This window comes from Tursiops truncatus, chromosome 3 (genome assembly GCF_011762595.2).
Source record: "Tursiops truncatus isolate mTurTru1 chromosome 3, mTurTru1.mat.Y, whole genome shotgun sequence".
NCBI lineage: Eukaryota > Metazoa > Chordata > Mammalia > Artiodactyla > Delphinidae > Tursiops > Tursiops truncatus.
This window is the reverse complement of record NC_047036.1, coordinates 168,880,051-168,902,004: the sequence shown is the minus strand read 5'-3', so window position 1 is coordinate 168,902,004 and position 21,954 is coordinate 168,880,051. Positions and strand designations below refer to the sequence as shown.

Genomic DNA, 21,954 nt, shown 5'->3' with positions numbered 1-21,954 from the left:
GGGTCGCGGCTGGTGCCCAGGCTCGGGGGCGCCGCCTACCGTCAGGGCAAGGGCCCGGCCGCTCTGTGCCTCGGTTTCCCTGTTGGAACCGGGATGCGGAGAGGACCTCCGGAGCGGATGCGCGTTCGCGCGGACGGGCGCGGAAAGCAGGCGAGCAGCACCTGCCGGCCGCGGGGGACATGACGGCCAGGCGCGCCGGCAGCATCCGCGGGCTCCCTCCCTGCACCCACCTCCCGAATCCCACTCCCTCCTCCGCCTCCACCTGGGACCACTCCATCATCTCCCACCTGGTCCAGCTGAGTCCCCTCCATCCGGGTCCCTGATTCCGCCCTCAGCCCCACAGTCTGTCCTCCCAGCAGCGGCCACCAGAGGGCGCCTATGAGCTCTGAGTCAGGCCCTGTCCCGCCCCTGCCCACAGTCCTCCAGGGTCCCACCTTCCTGAGGGTAAAAGCCCAAGTCCTCCCCGCGGCCCACAAGGCTCTGCACGACCTGCCCTGACCCCTCCCTGCCCTCCCCTCCTCCCTCTCTCTGCCTCACTCACTCTGCTCCAGACACACGGGCCTCCTTGCTGTTCCTCCAATGAACCAGGGCTGGTCCTGCCCCAGGGGCTTTGCACGTGCTCTGCCCTCCGCCTGGCAATCCCCTCCCTCAGACCACAGCATGGCCCCTTCTCTTCACGTCTTCCAGCATCCTATTCATACGCCACCTTCTCCGAAAGGGCTTTCCTGAACAGCCTGCCTGAAATGGCCACTATCGCTGCCAATGACTCTTCCCTGCTGCTTTTATTCATAGATTGAGTCATGGTGATAAGTGCTGTCTCCCTGTATATGCAGTGCCTAGGACAGTGCCTGGCACACACGGGGCCTTCAGGGCATTTCCATCCCACTGATGAGTGAGTAAATAGAACTGGAGGGGGATATGGAGAAATGCGACCCTGGCGTACAGCTGGTGGGAAGGAGAAATGGGGCAGCCGCCGTGGAAACAGCCTGGCGGTTCCTCAAACGGTTAAACATGGAATCGCCATTTGACCCAGCAATTCCACTTCTGGGTTTATAGCCAGTAGAATGGAAAGCAGAGTCTCAAAGAGATACTTGCACACCTGTGTTCACAGCATCGTGATTCACGACAGTGAAAAGGGGGAAACAACCCAAGTGACCATCAACGGATGGATAAACAAAGGTGGTCCATCCACGCAGTGAAATGATTCAGCCTTAAAAAGGAAAGAGATCCTGACACCTGCTACACCATGGATGTACCTGAAGGACATGATGCTCAGTGAGAAGCCAGACACAGAAGGACAAATACTGTGTGATTCCACTCACATGGAGTCCCTGGAGGAGTGAAATCCATAGAAAATAGGATGGTGGGGGCCAGGGGCTGGGGGAGGGGGTGGGGAGTTATTGATTAATGGGTACGGAGTTTCTGTTTGAGGTGATGAAAATGTTTTGTAGACAATTACTGCTGACGGTTGCACAACATTGCAAATGAAACTAATGTCACCGAACTGTATATTTAAAAATGGTGAAGCTGGTAAGTTGTAGGTGTATTTACCACAATGTAAAAAATATTTTTTTTTAAGGAAAAAAAGACTGAGAGATGGCAGGGAGATCACTGGTCCAACATCTTGGTTTGCAGAAAGAAATGGGGCCGGGGGAGGGGCCCGTCTTCCCAAGAGGATCCACGACAGTGAGTGGCCAGTTGGGCCCAGAACCCAGGCCCCATCTCTGTCCCCTGCCCCCCACGAGGAGGAGTTCCTCTTGCAGGATGCTCCAGCCCACAGCACAGCACATTGACCTGAAGTCAGGGGCCCTGGGGCCGCAGTCCCAGCTCAGGGAAGGAGGTACACCCCGGGCGGCCGAGCTGCGGCTCCCGTGACCTCAGACCCCATCCTGAAGGTGCCAGGGCCCCGCAGGCCACACAGGAGTCAGGTGACAACCCGGGGACCTCAGGGCCCCTCTGCTGCTCCCCACCCCCAGTCAGTAACAGGAAATAAGCCACAGGGGGCCGAGTGTTTAGGAACAAAATTTATTCCAATTTAAAACAGAATTCATTTCAGGAGAAAGGTATGAAAAGTCTATTTCCATCACATATCTCTGGATTAAGGGGTCAGGGCCCCGACACGCTGCCTGAACATGGACAGCTCCGGCCACAGGAGACTGGCACTGAGCCGACGGCGCCCGCCCCTCAGCCCGCACGGACAATACATGCATTTCAAATGACAAAAGGTTTAAAAACAGCATTTTTATATAATATTCTTTTTTAAATAGATTAAGGTTTAAATTGTCTGAAATCAGGACTGTTTAATATACAAGTGGGCGAGGTCACCCCCGCCAGCCGGCACGGCCCCTCACACCACTGGGGCGTTGGCACTCGGAGGGCAGTTCTGCTGGGTGACGTGACACAGCAGTGGGGGTAGGTTGGCACTCGGGCAAGCGCCTCAGAGGCGAGCGAGCCAGGCGGGGAGGTTGGGCACAGCAGCCGGGCTTGCCCCGGGATCTTGGCACTCCAGCCCCTCCGGAAGTTAACACTCTGGATGCGCCCCCCACCGCCTCCCCCTCGAGGGCCTGCCCCGGCTCCCTGTGCGTTGTGGGCCCCTGGGAGCCCACCGCCAGCGGCACCACCGTCCCCGGCCGCACGTCAGGGCTATGGCACAAACCCCGCAAGTGGACGCACGGCACCAGAGAGGGCCCTTCGGGTGGAGATGCCCAAGGAAAACAGGCCGAGAAGCTTGCCCCCCACCCTGGGCCCTGCGTATCAGGCACAGGAGGGAGGTGGGAGGCGGACGGACGGGGACAGGGCTGGTGTGGGGCTGGTCTGACGTGTGCGCTGTTTCTCTGCACTCCCTGGTCAAGGGCCGCCCTGAGCACTCACTCGCAGGGCCCAGGTACGCAGGGCAGGTGCGGGGCGCCACCGGCGGGCCACTCCCGTCACGTTGGTGCAAGAAACCAACCACACAAAACCAACCACTGCAGTGCTCGGCCCACGCCACATGAGACGGCCACTTCCTCCCCCCAGAAACCGGCCCTCAGGCCCTCGGGGAGGGCCCCTCAGTGCGTGGCCGTGGCCAGGCTGAGGGCCCACCTCCAGCTGCCACGAGCCCCGACAGCGCGGCTCCGGGCAGAGTGCAGGGCGGTGGGCATCTCCCAGCCACCCACAGCCCCGCCAGGGCGACCCTCCCTGCGTCTCTGCCTCTCGGGGACAGACCTGAGAAAATTCTGAAAGAAGTCCCTACCCCACCGTCACTGCTTCCAAACTGGGTACAAAATGGAACAAAACAAACAGTGGCTCCCAGTCCAAGCGGGCTTCCTCAGGGTTGGGGACCGAGCCCAGAGCCCAGGAGCGCTCCCAGCGGAAGACCCGGAGAACCACGCCCCGGGCCCCCGCGGCAGGCAGGGCTGTGAGACAGGGCCCCAGGGGCTGCTTTTTGTTTCCTCAAAAAAAAAGAAAAAATGGTTAGGCACTTCCCAGGGCGGGCAGCGGGGGGCGCCACCCACCCCCACGTCTTGGAGTCCGGGGCAGAAACCCGGCAACAGTGGTGAGGGCGTCAATAACTTAAACAAGGAAGAAAGAGAAGTCCCAGCCTCTGCGTCTCCACGCCTTCGGAGATCAGAAGAAAGCAGGCCAACAACTGTCCCCGGAGGCAGTGTCTCGCGCCGCTGGGGGCCAGGTCTCATCTCTGCCCGTCTTCTGTGGGTTCTCTTTTTTTTTCTTTTTCCTTTTTTGTTTTTTTTTTGTTTTTTTTAGAAAAAAGCAAGCCATGAGTCAAGGCCAGAAAAAGGCGGCCTCTGCCACTGACAAAGATGAGAAGGTGCACGAGGTGTGTAGGAAGAAAGATGTACATCCCCTGATAACTGTGAAATAAAAACCATTTGTTTAAAAATATGAAAAAACCCCGACTCCTGGGGCAGACTGGCGACCAGCAGGCGGCTGGCGGGAGTCCGCATGGTCACACCAGGTTGTACTCCTTCAGGTTGAGCTGCAGGATGGTGTCCTTGACAGCGGCGAAGACGAAGCGGATGTTCTCCGTGTCGGTGGCGCACGTGAAGTGGGAATAGATGATCTTGTCACTGTCGGGGTTCAGGTCCACGAACATCTTCAGGATGAACTCCCGGGCGGCCTGTGCGTCCCGCTGCGGGCCTGGCGGAGGAGGGGGGAGGGGCGGGATGAGCCGAGGGAGCCGCGCAGCCCCCCTGCCCAGCAGCCCCTCACTCAGGCCCACCTGCCAGGCAGACCCACCTCCCACCTCCCTGGCTCCCGCCTCCTCTCTGTCCACCCCCCCCCACACTCAGGCATGTGTCCACAGCCCTGCTGCCCCCTGGCAGCCAGCCTCCTGCTCTGGCCTGCCGCCCACCCCACACCCTACCCCACCCCCACCCTCCACCCTACCCCACACCCCGACCCCCCACCCTACCCCACACTCCCACCCCCCGGCCTCCCGGCTCCTCAGGCAGCACCTCCGGGAGACGCCGGGGAGGGAGTGGCAGAGCCCCTACTGCCCCCCAGGAGCGCCCCCAGGGGTCTCCGCGTGGGGGGGTGGGGATGGCAGGAGGGGTCCGGCTCACCCCGTATCCCCCACGCCTCGCTCCTCCCCGTGCCCGGGCCCTGGGCAGGTGGGGACAGGCTGCCAGGCGGTGACCGCAGGGTGCCCCCTCCCACAGACGACGCTCCCCCGGGGGACACGAAGCTCTCTCCACCATCCAGGGCCCTGCGAGGCGCCTGCCGAGCTCCGGCCACACTAACTGCACCGCGGCCTCCGTGCGGCCTAGGAAACGCCGTCCTCGTGTCACTCCTGAGTCGCCAACGAGGCCACCGAGGCCCAGAGAGGGTGAGGGAGGCGCTGGCAGCGTCCAGGACAGGCCGCTAGGGCGGGCTCACCGTCGAACTCGGGGAAGTAGTCCACCAGGTGGGAGTGGAGGATCTTGTCCTCCAGCAGGTCCTTCTTGTTGAGGAAGAGGATGACGGACGAGTTCTGGAACCAGGGGTAGGTGACGATGGTCCGGAACAGTGCTTTGCTCTCCTCCATGCGGTTCTGAGGGGCAGGCAGCAGGTTGGCGGCAGGTCCCCCAAAAGGGCCTGTGGGCACCCCCCTCCCTGGGCCCAGCGAGGGCCTCACCTCGTTGTCCGACTCCACCAGCACTTGGTCGTACTCGCTGAGGGCCACGAGGAACATGATGGACGTCACGTTCTCAAAGCAGTGGATCCACTTCCTCCGCTCGGACCTCTGGCCCCCCACGTCCACCATCCTGCAGGGCGGGGTGCACGGGCTCAGCGCGGGGCTGCAGATGACAATGCCCACCCCCAGCACAGCCGCCTCTGCCAGAGCCACAGCGACCCCTGAGGCATCAGAGCAACGAGGGCCCCTCAGTCACCTGTCAGAGCCAGCAAAGCCGCAACACCATTAAGCCAGGAGAACACAGCACAAGCAGGGGAGGGGGGACCCCCGAGACAGCCAGGCGCCTGCTTGCCGAGGGAGGGGCCCTGGCCTACAGGGGGCGCCGTGGAGCGTGTGAGGCACAGACCCCGGTGGGGCTGAGCCGGGCGACCTCGGATGTCCCACATCTGGAAACCCGTCTCCCCTTGTTGGATACCACACGGCATCACCTATGAAATGCTGGAACCCACCCCAGCCACGGCGAGAGCAGGCTGCTTGTCCAGTGGGAGATGTCGGCACACAGATGCTGACACCAGGCGGGGCGGGGACACGCTAGGGACAGCGCCCTGACCATCACGACTGGTGACAGGTCCCCGCTTCCTACTTGTGAGTTTCTTAAGTTTTCTTTGACGAGGAAGCCCTCTACTTTTTTTTTTCGGTACGCAGGCCTCTCACTGTTGTGGCCTCTCCCGTTGCAGAGCACAGGCTCCGGACGCGCAGGCTCAGCGGCCATGGCTCACGGGCCCAGCCGCTCCGCGGCATGTGGGATCTTCCCAGACCGGGGCACGAACCCGTGTCCCCTGCATCGGCAGGCGGACTCTCAACCACTGCGCCACCAGGGAAGCCCCAAAGCCCTCTACTTTTGAAGACGATGGCAAGAAAGAACAGCAGCCTGAGAAGGCAAGGGTCCCCGAGCCAGGCCCGTCCACAGCTGTTGGACAGTCAGGCAGCAGAGGCCAATCCGCCTGGCGGGGGTTTCTCAGAGGAGGTTCTAGCAAGCACAGGCAGATGGCGGATGTGCCAGGGTGACCTAGGGTATGGGAGGGGGGTGAGTGGACACCAGGCCCACCGGGCTGCCGCTGCCAGTCTGGGGAGCGCGATCGGGCCGACGGCGTCAGGGGCCACAGCCTTTCTGGAGCTGAGTCTCCCCAGTACAGCCAGGCGGGAACCTGGGCCTCCGGGGGCGGGGCGGGGGGGGGGTCAGGTCTTTGCAGGAGGTCCGTGTGGGACCAGGCTCAGGCCTCACACATCAGGCCAATCGCACTGTCACTGGATGCTGTGTGAGCTCCAATCAAGATGGGGGCACAAGCTCCCTGCCCGGGCCCCCGGCCTGCCCTCTGTAAGCCCTTGACCAGACAAGGGGTGGGCTGGCCAAGGGACAGTGGCGGCAGAGGTGCAGGGCCACTCTGCAGTGTGGACAGCAGCAGAGCGCACACACAGGCTTGGGGGAGGGGTGGGAAGGGGGGGGGAGGCGCTCTGGACAGAGGGCACAGTAGCTGCGGAGGCCAAGGTGAGGCCGTGTGAGGGGACCCTAGAACGTGGGGTCGGGAGGAAGGCCAGTGATAGCCCCGGCCTGTGCCCTGCAGGCCTCTGAGGTCCCGGACCCCATCGAGAATCTGACCAAAAAAGAAGGAAACCGAAATGCTGAACTCTCACCAGAAAATGTACCATCAGGCATGTGCAGTGTGATGCCTACAACTCCTGAGGGTCCAAGGGCACCCCGGGGGCTCTGACAGGTGAGAAAGGATGGGGGGCCAGCTGGGGGCACCCAGACTCTCCCCCTCTCCCAGAAGCTTCTGCCTGAGAAATGCGGTCCCTGGGGCCAGAGGGCACCTCAAGGCAAACCCAACAGACTCCCTGAACGCCCCCGGGGCTGGTGCTTCAAGGCAACAGGGCAGGACCTCCACCAGCAGCGCTGCCTCTGGGGCCCCTGGGGTGGGCTCGCCCAGCAGAAGGGACCCCATGCAGTGGCGGGGAGGGAAGGCTCGCAGCCAGAGCAGGAATCCTACCCCAGAGCCTGGGCCTCAGAGCCCTGGGCGAACCGTGTCCCCCAGTCAGTCCCCCTGAAACCTGGGGACACAGCCTGATCTGGAAGCGGGGTCCCCGCAGATGGCACTAGTTCAGACAGGGTCACTCTGGAGCAGGAGCCCTGGATCCAGTGATCAGTGGAGTTACCGTAAGAAGGAAACATGGGCACAGACCCAGGGAGGGGCCGTGTGATGACGGACGCAGAGATGGAGCGAGGCTTTTACAAGCCAAGGGACGCCGCGGGCTGCCAGCACCCCCAGAGCTGGGGGGACGGAGCAGCTTCCCCTCACGCCCTCAGGAGGACCCAGCCCTGCCGACACCTTGACCTCGGAGCTCGGAGAGGATGCATTTCTGTGATTTTACGCTGCCCATCTGTGGTCATTTGTTACGGCTGCCCCGGGAAACACACTTGGCCTTGCCGCCTGGCAGCTCTGGACAAGCTGTGACCTCACGGGGTGGCGGGGCCCATCCTTGGGGACGGCCCTGAGTTCACTCTGGCTGCATGGGCTTCGGAACTGGGCCGCAGAGGGGTCTGGAGCCACCTTCCCCGGGGGCCCTCAGGCTCCTCCACCGCCCGCCTGGAGCACCCCTGCTCTGGCCTGGATTCCAGACCACCCGCCCGCCCATCCGCACGCACGCGCTGGCACCCTCCCCCCATCTGGGGCCCACGCGGAGCCCGCACCAGGAGGCCGTTGCCCCCGGGGCCGCCTCCATTCAGCCCTGCCAGCGCCACCAGGGCCTGGCTCACTCGGAAACCTGGTGACAGCCACGGACAAGGACCCTCTCTCGCTGCCCCACACCGGGGGCCAGGGCCGGGGGCACAGGTACCTGAAGATGATGTTCTCCAGGTCGAAGGGGTACTCGATGATGCCAGTGGTGGGCACGCGCACTCGCAGCACGTCCTGCTGGGTGGGCAGGTAGCCCGAGGTGGCGATGCGGTCCACGTCAGTCAGGTAGCTGCAACACAGCAGGCAGGGCCGCTCAGGCCAGCCCACGAGGGGCCTCCCGGCCATCCCAGGTCTCCTGAGCGCTGGGAGGGGCCCAAGCAGCCCAAGTACTTGGGACGAGAACGGACAGGGGCGAAATGAGGCTGCAGGGAACGCCTGGGACAGAACCCCGCCCCAGCTCTGAGGGACGGCTGTCCGGGGATGGGGACGGCGCCGGGGTTCCGAAGAGAGGCTGTGGGCTGGAGGGGTGGCTTTTCACAACCAAACCTGTCACTTTGGAATAGTTTGAGAGACACAGAAAAGGGGCAGAGAGACAACGGAAAATCCCCGCAGACACCCGCCTCCCTGCAGGGAAATCGCCCCGTCGCGGCTAACGAGGCGCCATGCAGACCCTCCTCCGCCCAGGCCTGGTCCGGCCCCACTCACTACTTGGCAGAGTCCGAGAGCTGGTACTCCCGCCGGCGGTCGTAGCACTCCTGGATGCCGGGGTCGTTCCACAGCGTCTTGATGGCACTCACGTACCGGTGCTCGAAGGTGGTCACCTTCTCCACATCCACCTCCCGGATCAGGAGCGCGTTGGCCTGTGGGGCGAGGGGCAGGCCGGGACGCTCAGCGCCAGCACCCGGCAACCGACTCGGAACCATTGACTCCCATTTCCCATGAACACGCATCAGGACGACGCAAGGGCGACCGGCAGCGATCGCCCCCCAGTGCCAGGCCCCCAAAGGAAAATGCAGATGGAGGCAGCTCCCGGGAGCAGGGCCCACCCGGCCGCCACGCACCTCAGTCCCGGGGCACCCAAACAGGACAGAGGAACAAACACCACTGGCTGCCCCTGTGTTCCCATGCTGCAGGTGAGGAAACCGAGGCACAGAGAGCTGCTGTGACCTAAGAAGAACCTGCCCCCCGACTCCAAGCACACAGCTCCTGAAACCCTCGGGATCTCTGAAGGCATAGGTCCTCTCGTGTGCAGCCTGGGATGGGGTCTGGGGACCAGAGCAACCCACCAGGAAGGGGAGGCTGAGCTAATCATAACAGTCCAGTGGCCCAATGACTCATGCCCCTGGGATGGAGCCTCCACAGACCCTGGACCACAGGGCTCGGAGACCCGCTCCTAAAGAGCCTCGCTGAGACACACCACCCCAGAGACCCACACACGCGCACGCACCACACACACACACACACCCCTACACACACACACACACACACACACACACACACACACACACACACCCGCCGGGGGCAGAAGGCCCCCAGGAGACCCCCTGTCTCTCCTCCAGCCTGCTCCACATGCCTGTGCTCGGGATGGTCCCACCCACACGGCTGAGGGACTGGGGAGGGGACACAGCTGGGCAGAACCCCAAACAAGGAATGAGGGGGCCCCAGCCCAGGCTCTGGAACCCACTGGTCACCTCCCAGGGATGCTCTCCCGCCCCAGCCCCCGCACAACAGCGTCCTTCAGCCCCACCTCACCCTCCCAGCCTCCCAATCTGGGCCTGGAGAAGCAGACACCAGCCCCAGAAAACCCCCAACTGCGGATGCATGTAGGCCAGGGACCAGACGTCTGTTTCTACGGCCACGCTGTCCCTGCTGCTGCAGCGAAAGCTGCCAGGGATGACATGTAAGCGAGTGGCTGTGGCCCGCGCCAGCAAGGCTGCACCTACAGAGACAGGCCTTAGTCTGCCAATCCCTGTTCCAGATGCCTCTGGACTTCCACGGTTAAAGTGGGGCCTGGACGCTGAGGGGCCTCAGCTGCGAGCAATCCTACGAACCAGAGGGTGAGAAGCTCCAGCAGGCCCTACATGCTCATTCCCACAGCCAGTCTGGCCGGGCCCCAGACCCAGTGCTGGGCCCTGTAGGGTCCCTGATGACCCGTGAACCGGGCATCAAGGCAGGAAGACACCAATATCAGAAATCTGGTTGACTGGCCTTCTTAAGCTTCCAAGTAAACAGACTAATTTAAACCCTATTGGACATACATGGTCCAATACACGGTGCCACGTGCCAGCCCAGGCAAACTGCTGGAGTTGAAAGAGAAGTCCCCGAAAACAGATCCACAAAAGCGAAGCCAAGGGAGGCCGCCAGAGAGAGCCCCCTGGTGCACGGCCGGGGCAACGCCGCTCGGACAGCAGGCAGGCAGCCCCTCTGGAAGGCGAACCGAGAGGTACCCTGGACCTCGCACCTCCACTGCTGGGGACGCGCCCAGGAGAAACCAGGACAGGCGTGCAAACAAAAACCTGCACACGAGTGTTCCAGCAGCATGTCCACGAGAGCCAGAAGAGTGGAAACAACCATGCGTCCGTCGATGGACGATGGACAAACCATGTGTCCCTCCACACAATGAGCATCATTCAGCCACAAAGAGGAGTGAGGCACTGACACTCGCTGCAACGTGGACGGACCCTGAGATCACGATGCTCAGTGAGAGAAGCCAGACACAGAAGGACACACGCGGTGTGATTCCATTGATGGGAAATGTCCAGAACAGGCAGATCCACAGAGACAGGGAGTGGGTTCCTGGTTGTCAGGGGCTGGGTTAGGCGTAGGGGAGGTGACTGCCAGTGGGGACAGAGTTTCTTTCTGGAGTGATGAGAACGTTATGGAATTAGAGGCAATGGTTGCACAACTCTGTGAATATGTTAAAAATGAGTGAATTGCACACTTTAAATGGGTGACTTGGTATGTACGTTTTCTCAATAAGCTGTTACTGAAGGAAATAAGAGAACGTGCCACCCCCGGGGGGCACAGAGGGCCTGATACAGTGCGTGGAGTGCCTGGTAGGACGCTGGCCCGCAGAGGGGGCCAGGACTCACTCTGCCCCCTGTAGGACGCCCCGCCGCGCCCGGCGCTCCCGCCCGGGCCTCACCTTGTTCTGCTCGTACTTGTATAGGATCTTGAGGGTCTCCATGGCCCGGATCATGGCCTGCATGGCGGTGAAGATGTTCTGGTACACCAGCTTGGTGAAGCCCCGCTTGTCCTCCTCCGAGTAGCCCGCCCCGTGGATGATGCGCATCTGCTTGATGAACGTGCTCTTCCCGCTCTCGCCCGTGCCTGCAAATGGCCCAGTGAGACCCAGCGGGACCGGACCCGCGACCCGAGCCGTGGGCTCGCCGCACCCTGCACACGAGAAGCCCCGCCCACGAGGAGCCCCGAACACGCGGAGTCCCGCCCACGAGGCTCGAGGTGGGGATGCGCCTGGCCAGCCGCTGCTGCCTGGACAACAGGGCGGGCCGCGTCCTCCCACGCACACCCTGTCTACAGGGGCCGCCGAGGCTCAGAGGAGGTCGGGACAACAACGTGGGCAGGGACGGGAAGGGAGCAGCCGCGGCACCTGCGGCAACTTGGGTCTGAATTCAACTCTGGCCACAGCCGAGGAACTGGAGGCCAGGAGCAGTGAAGTGTCTCCCCCAGATGCTGCCACCCCCTTAACTGGTCACGTGACGAGCTCCCTTGTCCCACATGCCCTCATGTGACAACGTCCCGCCAACCCACGGCTGTTCTGATCAGAACAGCTTTCCTTCAGGGCACGAGTTTGGCATCTGCGTCGAGGCCACGCTGGGCCTTCGCAGGGCGCCGGGCCATGCCCCCCACAGTCCCCAGCAGCCCCTGAACCTGTACCTCACCCAACCTCACGCCACTCCGAGACCGAGCGTGACTCTGGCGCTTGAACAGCCCCAAGGCCCACGTCCCTGTCAGCCCAGAGGCCCTTTGGGTGCCCGGGGCCCCTCCCCTCTCTGTCCCACCACCCTCCAGGTGTCAGGTGTCAAGGCCCCACCTCAGAGAAGGGCGCAAGGAGTCTCCGGGATCAAGGGCTGGCCAGCCCCACCCGGCACCAGCGCTGCGGCAGGAGGGAGGGCTCCTCTCCTGCTCCAGCCTCTCACCGCCCTGTCACTCTCTAAGCGGCAAAGCCGTACCCCCACTTTTGTCCACCTCCACACGCAGGGACTGCATTTTAGTGGCTTTAATGTGCCCACAAATCTCTGGGATGTCTTCCGTGCAGAGGGGGAGCCTGACCCTTCCCGGAGGGCGGGCTGGACTCAGTGCCTCCCTCCCAACCAGAAGAATCTGACCAAGGATGGCCTGTCACTTCCAAGACGAGTCACGGGGCTCCCCGTCCTCTGTAGGACTTTCGCGGGGGCCGGGGGGCAGTGCCGTCCCTGAGGGCCCATGTGGGCAGGAGCCATGTGAGGGGCCACCCTGGAAGCGGCTTCTCCGGCCCCACTGGGCCTTCAGATGAGGCAGCCCCGGCCAACACGTGCTCTACAACCTCATAAGGGACCCCGAGCCAGAACCCCCACGACTCCTGACCCTCAGAATCTGCCTGTGTGCTATTTTCAGCTACTAAGTTACAGGGTGGTTTTATTGCACAGCGGGAGAGAACTTCTACAGCCTAAGGACGCATGGCCTCAAACCCCTACTTGATAACCAACACAGGTCCCCACTCACCCATGCACTGAAGCCCCCAGGCCCCCTCTTGGGGACTCAGAACCCCCCAGACTCGCCCCAGCCCGCCTGGGCTCATCCTCCCCACCCTGTCTCAGAGTCACCTGTGTCCCCCACCCCAACGAAGGGGCCTGAGCTGCGTCCTGCCCTGCACGCCATCCGGCTCACAGCCACCGGTGCCGTGGGCGCAGGGCAGGCAGCTCCCCTCTGCACTGGGACCCATCACCGCTGCCTTTCAGGGAGTCTCTCTCAGGCATCTGCTGCCCGCCTCCTTGCCCGGGAGCTCCCGGAGAAGACATGGGTTCTGAGCGGCCTGCAGTGACCACACCATCCTGCAGCAGGAGGCCCTCGCCCGCGTCTGAGTAACTGACCACGGATGCCTGAGCCCACCTGGGGAGACAGAGCAGAGGCCGCCTCACTGCAGCTGCCCCTTTCTAGGACCTCCATCAAGGCACTGGGTCCTTTTACGAATAAAAGAATACGACTCTGGTTCTGTCACCGAGTGGTAACTACGCCAATGCCACCTTCCATCCCACTGCTGCCGCAACATCAACCAGAGGCCAGGCGCCCACTCCCACCAAGGCCCCACCCCAGCCCTGAGGCAGGAGGGGCGAGGACCCCATGTGACCCCACACCTCCCTGAGGGGTCCACGCACTCCTCCCTCGTTGCAGGAGGCGGGGTGGGGGAGGGGAGGCGACACACAGGAATGCCATGCCCTGCGTGGTTTCCTCTGGACCAGGGTCCCCGCAGCACTGCTGACACTGGGGCCAGCCCGGGCACTCTGGGGTGTTGAGCAGCACCCCTGGCCCCGCCCCCTCAATGCCAGGATCCCCTCAGTGTGACACACAGACATCCCCAGACACTGCCCAATGTCCTTTGGGGGCAGGAACCCCCAGGTGAGAACCCCTGTTTTTGACACTATGCTACTGTAAAAAGATACGTGCCCTGCTGGTGTTTGGAAGGGCCTCTCACCAGAAACATCAGACCAGTGGCCACTAAAGCCCAACCCCCTGCAGCCACAGGTCAGCTGAGGTGGAAAAGGGCAGCCACTCAGGCCCCGGGGCGCTGCCCCTTGAGTCCACCCCCCTGAACTGCAGGAGGGGCAAGAGAGCTGCCCGAGCACAAGGGCGCGGGGAGATCCAGAGAGAGCCTGCTGACTTCAGACCACAGCCAGCGTCTCCAAAACGGGTGCGCAAAGGACAGGCAGCCCCCCCAGAGCTCCCCAGAGGCAGCGCAGGACACCAAGGGTCTCACACACGTGCACGCGCCCGTGCCAACAACCAAGGGACAGCGGGTGTTCACGGAGGAGCCGTGATCACCGGCCAGAGAGTGGCCGAGGGAGAACGGGGGACGCCCCGGTGCCCAACACAGACGACGCAGCTGGGACACGCCCCGAAAACCAAGAAACGGAAGACGGACCCCTCGGAAGCCGGAAACACAACTGGCCCTGGAGACGTCGGAGGTCCTGGACGAGGCACATGGCCCGAACCCTGCTGGGGGCAGAGGAGCCGCTGCGAAGACAGCACCGCGATCAAGTGCAGGAGCAAAAGGCACTAGTGAGGTGAGGGGGTGGTGACGGGGCGGTGACGGGCCTCACGAGCGATCATGTCGCAATCCACGTGTCAAGTACTCACGTGCACCCCTTAAACCACACAACACGCGTGGCACTTACGTCTCACTAAAGCTGGGGGAGAACGCAGCAAAAGGGACACCCTGGGGACAGTGTGGCCCAGGAGGCGGGACAGTCAGTGACCCCGCCTGGGCCATGCCACCTTGCCAGGAAGGACAGAGAAAGGAGGTTGTGGAGGTGGCGGCTGCAGAGGCCGGGCCCCCGGAGGAAAGCCCCACGAGCCGCACGTCGAGGGTGGCGTGTCACCTGTGCTCAGGGCCAACAGCGACTGAGTGACAGGTGCCAGTCCCAGCAGGCACCTCCCGGCAGAGCTGTGGGTGGAAGGCCGGAGCTGCGGGCCCTGGGGTTTGGAACCGGCAGGCCCAGCTGGCCAGAGCTCGGCCACCACTGGCCAGGGAGGGAGGGAGGAAAGGCTCCGGGGGACGCAGAGCCGCCACAGCGTCCTCTCCAGGTGCCCACCCCCTGGCCCAACTCAGCCCACATGCTGCCGGCACCCGCTGCCGGCACCCAGTGCTGGGAGCTGGGACCCGGGCCCCCCAACACGCCCGAGCCAACAGCCTCCTGCTCAGAGAAGTCTCGGGGTGCGAGGCCCACCTGGACCTCATGGCCAGGCCTATCTGCTGTAGCCACCGCCCGGGGGTCCCTGGCAGCTCCAGCTCATCCTGCCCCGCCCTTGGTCAGTTCCCCCTGAAGATCTGGTCATGGGGACTTCCCTGGTGGAAGATTCCACGCTCCCAATGCAGGGGGCCCAGGTTCGATCCCTGGTTGGGGAACTAGATGCCACATGCATGCCACAACTAAGAGTTCGCATGCCACAACTAAGGAGCCTGGGAGCCACAACTAAGGAGCCCACGTGCTGCAACTAAGGAGCCCGCAAGCTGCATCTGAGACCCAGCGCAACCAAATAAATATCTATATAAAAAAAAAACCTTCAACAGCTGCCCACCAGGGAGAAGAGCAAGGCCCCCCTCAAGCAAGACCGTGTGAGACCCCGTGATGGGCCTCGTTCTAGCCACGCACCTGCACAGGTGCAGAGGGCACCTACCGCCACACCCCCTCCCAGCGAGGACGCCGAGTGGCCCCAGGTCCTGGCTGTACTCAGACTCCGAGCTCGTGTCTGTGGGTCCCCTGGCCCCCACAACGCAACCAGCCCAACCTTGCACGAGGACAGCCGTGGCACTGCGGCCCGGGGCCGGCGCGTGACACCACTGTTCACGTCGCCCACGCATCGGGCCCTGCCCCTCCCGAACGCCACCCCAACTCCCTGCACAGAAACCCAAACTCACGTTTTCCAGGAAGGGCCCCAGTGCCCCCAGCGCCCCACCTGCTGCTGGCCTGCTGCTCCCGTCTGTCCCTGCTGGGAGCCAGCTCCCCGAGGGCGGGGCTCTGCCAGCAGCCTCACACCCAGCCCCAGCACAGGCCCGGCCCGCAGAAGTCACCGCACACATTTTTCCCGAATGAACCAAATGAACTCGGCCCCAATCCACAGTCCCGGTTCTGTCACGTGTCCCCCTCAGGTCCTCTGCATCCCCTGCCCTAACTCCAAGAATGGGGGCCCCTGGGGGCACCACCCATGTGAGGGGTCCTGCCCCTGGGGGCCTGGCAGGGGCCAGACAGCACAGCGGGGCCGGGAGCCTGCAGGACGATCTCTGGGCGTGCTCAGTGGCATCACCAGTTGCCCAGCTGAGACTAACTGGAGAAGAGGAAGGAGGAGAGCAGCCCCATCCCTGCAACAGAGGGAGAAAGCCACTGTCTCGCCTGCACGGTCGGCCAAGATCTAGGACCGCAGACTGGGAGGAATTATGTCTGAGCCCAGGCAGCCACTCCTCAAATGTGGGAGAGAAGAGGGGCAGGGAAAGGGCCTGGAGGACAGGAAGGATGGTGCTGGTCCGACATCATCCCAGTGGGACTCAAGGTGTGCAGGATCCATGGCCCCCGGGGCAAGTGGCCACGATCTAGCAAGAGAACACTAGTGTCAGAAGCTGGGGTTCAGGGCTGCCGCCCAGCCATCCCTAATTCTAGAATGTGGGCAGTGAAGCCAGGAACCCCAGGACCACAGGAGGCCCAGGCGAGAGCACTGCCGGGGATCTGGGCTCCTGGAAACACAGCCCGGAAATCCAACATGGCCCCGAGCTGTGTCAACAGGTCCAAGATCAAAGAGGCACGACGACCTTCTGCTGGAGAAAGTGCAAACACCTCGTGCAGCCAAGGAAGGCAACTGCACGCTCCCCTCGCCCCCGCTCATCCATTCATTCAGTGGTACATCTATCACCCCACCTCCTGCTGGACAAGTGAAGGAGCTGAGGCACAGAGAGGTCAAGAAGCTTCGCTGAGGTCACACAACCAGTAACTGTCAGACCTCAACAGGCTAAGGTCTTCGGGCTTCACGTCCGTCCATCTCTTCGTGGTCCACGGTCACCGCCACCCAGGGAAGTGAGCGAATGTGAGAGCACCGGGGGAGCTCTCCCAGGCCAGCCACGGGCCTTTCAGAGACACCGCAGCAGCGGGCGCCAGCGCAGACAGGGGCCAGAAGGGAGGACAACAGGGCAGACCTCGGGACTCATCCCTTCATCTGACCTCCACACCGTGGCCGCTAAGTCAGCAGGTCCAGCGTCCCCTGCCCAGGTGACTCCAGGCGCAGACACTGGTCCCCTGGGCCAGCCCCCCTCTTGTCCCACGTGCCAGGTCCTAGTGCAGCGCTTCCTGAAGCCTAACGCTCAGGAGTCGGGGAGACTGGTACGAGCCCCAGTCCTGCCCAACCCTGCCGTGCAGCCCAGCTGCCCAGCCTGGGGGACGGGAAGGCCCCCACCCACCTGTCGAGGCTCAGCAGAGAGGACCAATGGGGCAGAGACGGGGCGACCCGCCTCCGTGGGGGGTCTGACCTTTCAGCTCTACGCCAACCGAGGTCCGTAAGCAAACCTCCTTGGCAGGCGCTGGGATCAGATCAGGAAACGAGAGGCCCAGCCCTGAGGGCCAAGCTCTGGAGACCCCTCCGCAAGACAGGGAGGTCCCCGCTCGGCCGCAGAGGGACTGCCAGCCAGCGCGATACCGTGAATAAAGACAAGGGCACAGACGGCACTCCCCAGTTTGACATGCGTCGCCCCCACTGACCCTCTCACAGTCCGGGAGTTGGGGGACGCTCTCCTTCCACAGCAGGGAAACCCGAGGCTCGGGAGGCACGGGGACTGAAATCCCACCGCGCTCTCCAGCTCGGTCCTGGCGGGACCCGCCTCCCAGCGCTGCCGGGGCAGCCTGTCAACCCGGGTAAAGCCCTCCGTCGGGAGAGCAGTGACCACGGGAGGGCACAGCGCCTCGCAGGTGTTGCGGCCTTCCCCCCAACAGTGCTGCAGGCGGGGAGCCGAGGCTGTGCTCGCTCTGGAGCACCCCCAAGCCCACTCACGAGGCCTCGGGAGGGCGGCAGCTGCGAGCTGTGCCCCTGAGTCCCTGTCTGTCCACGCATCACAGCAGAGGGCCACCAGCAGTGGCAACGGGCCCCGGAGCAGGGAACCTCACGTCCAGGCAGGATGTGAGGATGCCCTAAGTCGGGGCGCCCAGTCACCCCCATTCGACCTGCTTGAGGGAACTGAGTTCAGTTAGCCAATCAAAGCCACCCAGCAAACATCTCAGGTCCGCAGGGCTCTGTGCTGGGCCATGGGGTGGCAGGGCCTGCCCCGGAGGGGGGATGTGGTGGGGAAAACGAGGGGCAGACACCTTGGTAGTGACCCGCCAGGCGCCCCACGCCTGGGCCAAGGGCAGAGACCGCGGCCACCCGGGAGCAGGGGGCTGGGGCGCATTGGCACAAACTCCCCAGCCAGCAAGCCTGTGGCCTTGGGGCCCGGTTCTGAGAGCAGCTGGAGTTCCGCCAAAAACTAACCCCGCACGCGGGTGCCCCCAAAGCCCGTGGAGATGCCCCAATCCCGTCCACGGACACTGGGCTGACAGGCCCCGCGGCTCACTGTCCTGATGGGAGAGGAGCGCCCTATGGGGACCAGAGATGGCCGTTCCCCCTGAGTGCAGCCCAGCTCCGCACACCCGGCCCAGACCAGACCCGCCCACCCAGGGCTGGACTTTGCCCCCAAGGCCCTCCGAGGCAGAGGAGGGACAAACGGGCTCCCATCCCTCCTGCCAGGGGTCCCCACTCGGCTCTGTCTGCAGCTGCTCCAAACTCCCAGCCCAGGAGTAGCAGTGACTGCGACCTGTTCTCAGGCCGCAGGGAGAAGGGCTCCACCACAAAAATCAGAAAGTGAAACCTTTTGTGGTTAAACATCCGAGGCTCTCAGGCAGCGACCAGCGCAGCTCAGCAAAGGCCGGGAAGCATCTGTGCACACGGAGTCCGGAGCCCAGGAACACACGTGGCGAGGCCGTGCTCGGGCCCAAGGGGAGGGAGATTCCCACTGGCCTGGCACGCAGGACACCGAGGGAGAGGGGCTCTGACAGCAAGTCTGGGCTCCTGCACCTCCAGGGGTGGCGCCCACCCTTTCAGCGACACAAAATTTCATCTAACTTTTAAGCCCCTGAGACTCATCCTGGGGTGGGCCACGAGCGGTGGCCCAGGGCCCCAGGTGCTTCCAGCCATCAGGGTCTGCGGGGGACAGGCAGGGCCACCGCCAGGAGCCACGGCCACGTTCCACTCGCGCCTCCAAGCAGGGTAGGCGCACCCTTCCCGCCGGGGCCACCACACCCCAGGCCGGATTCCGGCCCTTTCTACCGCCCTCGGGGCCACAGCGGGCTGGACAGGAAGCCTGTGGAACTGACCGCCCTGCTTTATTTAGAAATCCCGGAGCCACTCAGCTCCTGGACCGGCACTTCCTGCGGTAGGCCTCAGTTCTCAAGGGGAAACCTGTCCTAAGGAATGGACGAGGGGCCTCCTCGGTTGTTCTCTGTTGAGTGGCAGAAACGCGGGGGCAGGGGACTGCACCTGCACCAGGAGGGATCACGGGAGGCAGAAGCCGGCGGGCCTGCCCGGGACCCCCACCGGAGCTCCTAACTGGGCCTCGGGGTCCTCTTCCGTAAAGTGGGAGAGCAACGCCGAGCCGTGGGGATCCCGGTGTATCCGCTGCAGGGACGCTCACTACCCCCATTCCTCACCACAGACGACTGTGAATGAGGATGTGGCCTGGAGTAACAGGACCAACAAAACCGAACACACCTATCACACGTGTTTGTAGACATGTTGCGTGTTGACGGCACACACGTATGTGGCTCTGGACCGTAGTGACAAAAGCATTCACCTTTCAAGCACCCACAAAGCATCTGACAAAACAAGCGAACACCGATCACATACCGGCTCTGCAACACGCATTTTACACTGTGTGCTGACACGGGGCAGGGGGGATTCTGCCCCTGGGGGACACTGGGCCACAGCTGGGGATGTCTGTGGTTCTCATGACTGGGGGTGCTCCCGGCATGGAGTGGGTGGGGCAGGGATGCTGCTCGGCACCCCCCGGCTCCCAGCACGTCCCCTGGAGCTCCGCCTGGCATTCACAGCCGCCCTCCTGGTGTCATAAACCTTCACCTTGGACCCCCAAGCTCTCATCTTCCTATCTGCCCCCATGCCTAGGACTTAATAGCTTCCCAGGAGGGTGCAGACTCCCTGTCCTGCAAGCCAGCGGGGGGAGGGGTGGGACCTCAGACCCAGGTGCTCCTGCAGCCAACAGCCCGCACCCATGGGTGGGCGCTGGGCACATCCAGATCCCCTGCAAGGCTCCTCAGCCCCAGCCCAGGGAGACCAGAGACACACAGCAAGGCTGCAAGATCACAGGCCACCGACCTGTACCCTTGAACCCCACGTCAATCTGGAGCCTGGGTGCGCACAGGGCAGGCAGCAGGGGCGTGCAGAGGTTCATGCAGCCCCCAGCCCCCAGGCAAGGCCGACTGTCTGGTAACATTAACATGCTGGTAACTTCTCAACCCCCCTCTGAAAATAAATTCTACCTCTGTTGGTGTAAGGCAGCCAGGGCCATGCTGTCCTCCCAGGTGCCACTGGGACCCCACTGCAAGTTTCCTCCAAACTTTACCGTTACTCTCTGCCTGTCTTTTCTGCAAAGATGGCCCATTTTATAGCCTTTAGGTAAAGTGGAACGTTTGGGAAAAAAAACAGGGAAGGTATTTTAATCAAAGGGAGGACCCAGAGGGTCCCCACAGGTGGGAGGAGCGAGGCAGTCCCTCCAAGACCCACGGCCTCCAGCGACTCACCGCCTCCGACCCTGCACCGTCCTGCGGGTGGACCCCTCGGTGGCAGACCCCTCTTCCACCAGGGGCCCATCACAACAGCATTTCCAACCTTCCCCACAGTGCAGGAATGCAGCAGAGCTCCGGAGAAGGCAGGGCAAGGGCTTCGCTTGTGTAAACGACCTTCTTGCCTTTGACTGCGGAGGTAAGTCCTCCAACAACCCTTATTTGGGGTGACAACAGCTTGCCGACTGCTGGGCCGACTAGTTCCGTGCAACAGGTGCGCAGTGGGGGAGACGGAGACTTGGACGGGAATCCTCTCCAGGAGGGGGAAGAGGACCCAGGAGACCCGGCTCCCACTCGGACGTAAGGAGAGGGGCCGGACGGAGACGGTTGCTCCGTCAGGGCTCCACCCGCCCCGGCCCCAAGAAGAGAGAAAAGGCTGTCTTCTCCCCCACAGATTGCTCTCCACTGGGGAGGGACATGGGTTTTCCGACTGGCCTCAGGGAACGGGGGCTGCAGGGAACAGGGCTCCACCTGGTGGGAAAAGTAGAGAAGGGATGCCAGGAGGCAAGGGGTGCGTCTTGTGGATTACAGCCCAAAGGTCTGGCCCTGAATAGATGCTGGGGGCAGCGAGGGGGCACACCTGTTGGGGGCAGGGATGGAGGACCAGTCCTGTGCAGGGAGGAGGCTTGTCTCCTGAGAAGGGGTTAGAAGGCAGGCCCTCGAGGGTTTTGGGGGCCCGAACGGGACAGCAGAAGCAGAAGCTGGCCCTGCAGGGATCAGGGGCTGGGCAGCAGAGGCACGGACTGATGTCCTGGGGACCCCGCCTGGACAGCAGAGACAGGGGCTGATCCTGAAGGAAACTGGGGCTTGATCTGGACAGCTGAAGCAGGCGCTGACCCTGCAAGGACTGGTGACCTGCCACGGACAGCATAGGCGCGAGCAGATCCCGAGGGTCTGGGGCGCTGATGTGGACAACAGAGGCAGGGCCTGGCCCCTCTGATGTCAGGGACTCAACCTAGACAACACAGGCTGCAGAGATCGGGTGGCCCAGAGGTGGACAGCACAGGTAGGCAAGGGCTGACCCCGCGGGGGTCGAGCCCGCTCTGGACAGCACGCAGGGCCGTGGCCAGTACGCAGGGCCGCCCCGCCCGCCCGCCACGCGCACCGCCGGCCCGAACCCCGCAGGCCCGGCCCCACTCACCGAGCAGCAGTAGCTTGAGCTCGCGCCGGGCGTCGCGCTTGTCCCGCCGCAGCTGTTTCTCGATCTCGGCGTTGATCCGCTTGGACTCCTTCACCTCATCGCTCAGGCAACACGCCATCATGGACTCCAGAGTCATCGTCCCGGCCCCGGCCCCGGCCGCCCGCCGGCCGCCCCCGCCACCGCCCCCCGGCCGACCCGGCCCTGGCCCCGAGCCGCCCCGGCCGCGCCCGCCCGGCCCTCGGCGCTCGGCCCCTGGGCCGGCGGTCCGCCTCGGCCGCCTAAGAGCACCGGTCCCGTTCAGCCGCTTGTCCCTCCCGGCCACCCTCCACCCGCGCCGCCACAACCGCTGGCGCCGCCGCCGCCGCCAACCGCAGC

General features: G+C 63.5%; 1 protein-coding gene and 1 long non-coding RNA gene across 3 annotated transcripts in view; one reads left to right on the top strand and one right to left on the bottom strand.

The window, feature by feature from the left end:
• The window catches only part of LOC109548483 (uncharacterized), an 8,098-nt gene extending 4,319 nt beyond the window's left edge, over nt 1–3,779 (top strand). Inside the window, exon 2 of the long non-coding RNA XR_004526088.2 lies at nt 1,112–3,779. This is a non-coding gene — a long non-coding RNA (uncharacterized lncRNA). The remainder of the gene's footprint in view (nt 1–1,111) is intronic.
• Nucleotides 2,010–21,954, bottom strand: GNA11 (G protein subunit alpha 11). Of its 2 annotated transcripts, none has more exons than XM_033854725.2 (7): nt 21,580–21,954; nt 10,994–11,178; nt 8,554–8,708; nt 8,009–8,137; nt 5,114–5,243; nt 4,876–5,029; nt 2,010–4,137 (listed from the first exon to the last, which is right to left on the bottom strand). In XM_033854725.2, exons 1-7 carry the CDS (start codon nt 21,713–21,715, stop codon nt 3,947–3,949), a joined length of 1,080 nt encoding a protein of 359 aa, XP_033710616.1. In that variant the 5' UTR covers nt 21,716–21,954; the 3' UTR covers nt 2,010–3,946. The 2 variants fall into 2 exon arrangements, with proteins under 2 accessions (XP_033710616.1, XP_073659566.1); XM_073803465.1 differs by lacking the exon at nt 21,580–21,954 and adding an exon at nt 18,452–21,037.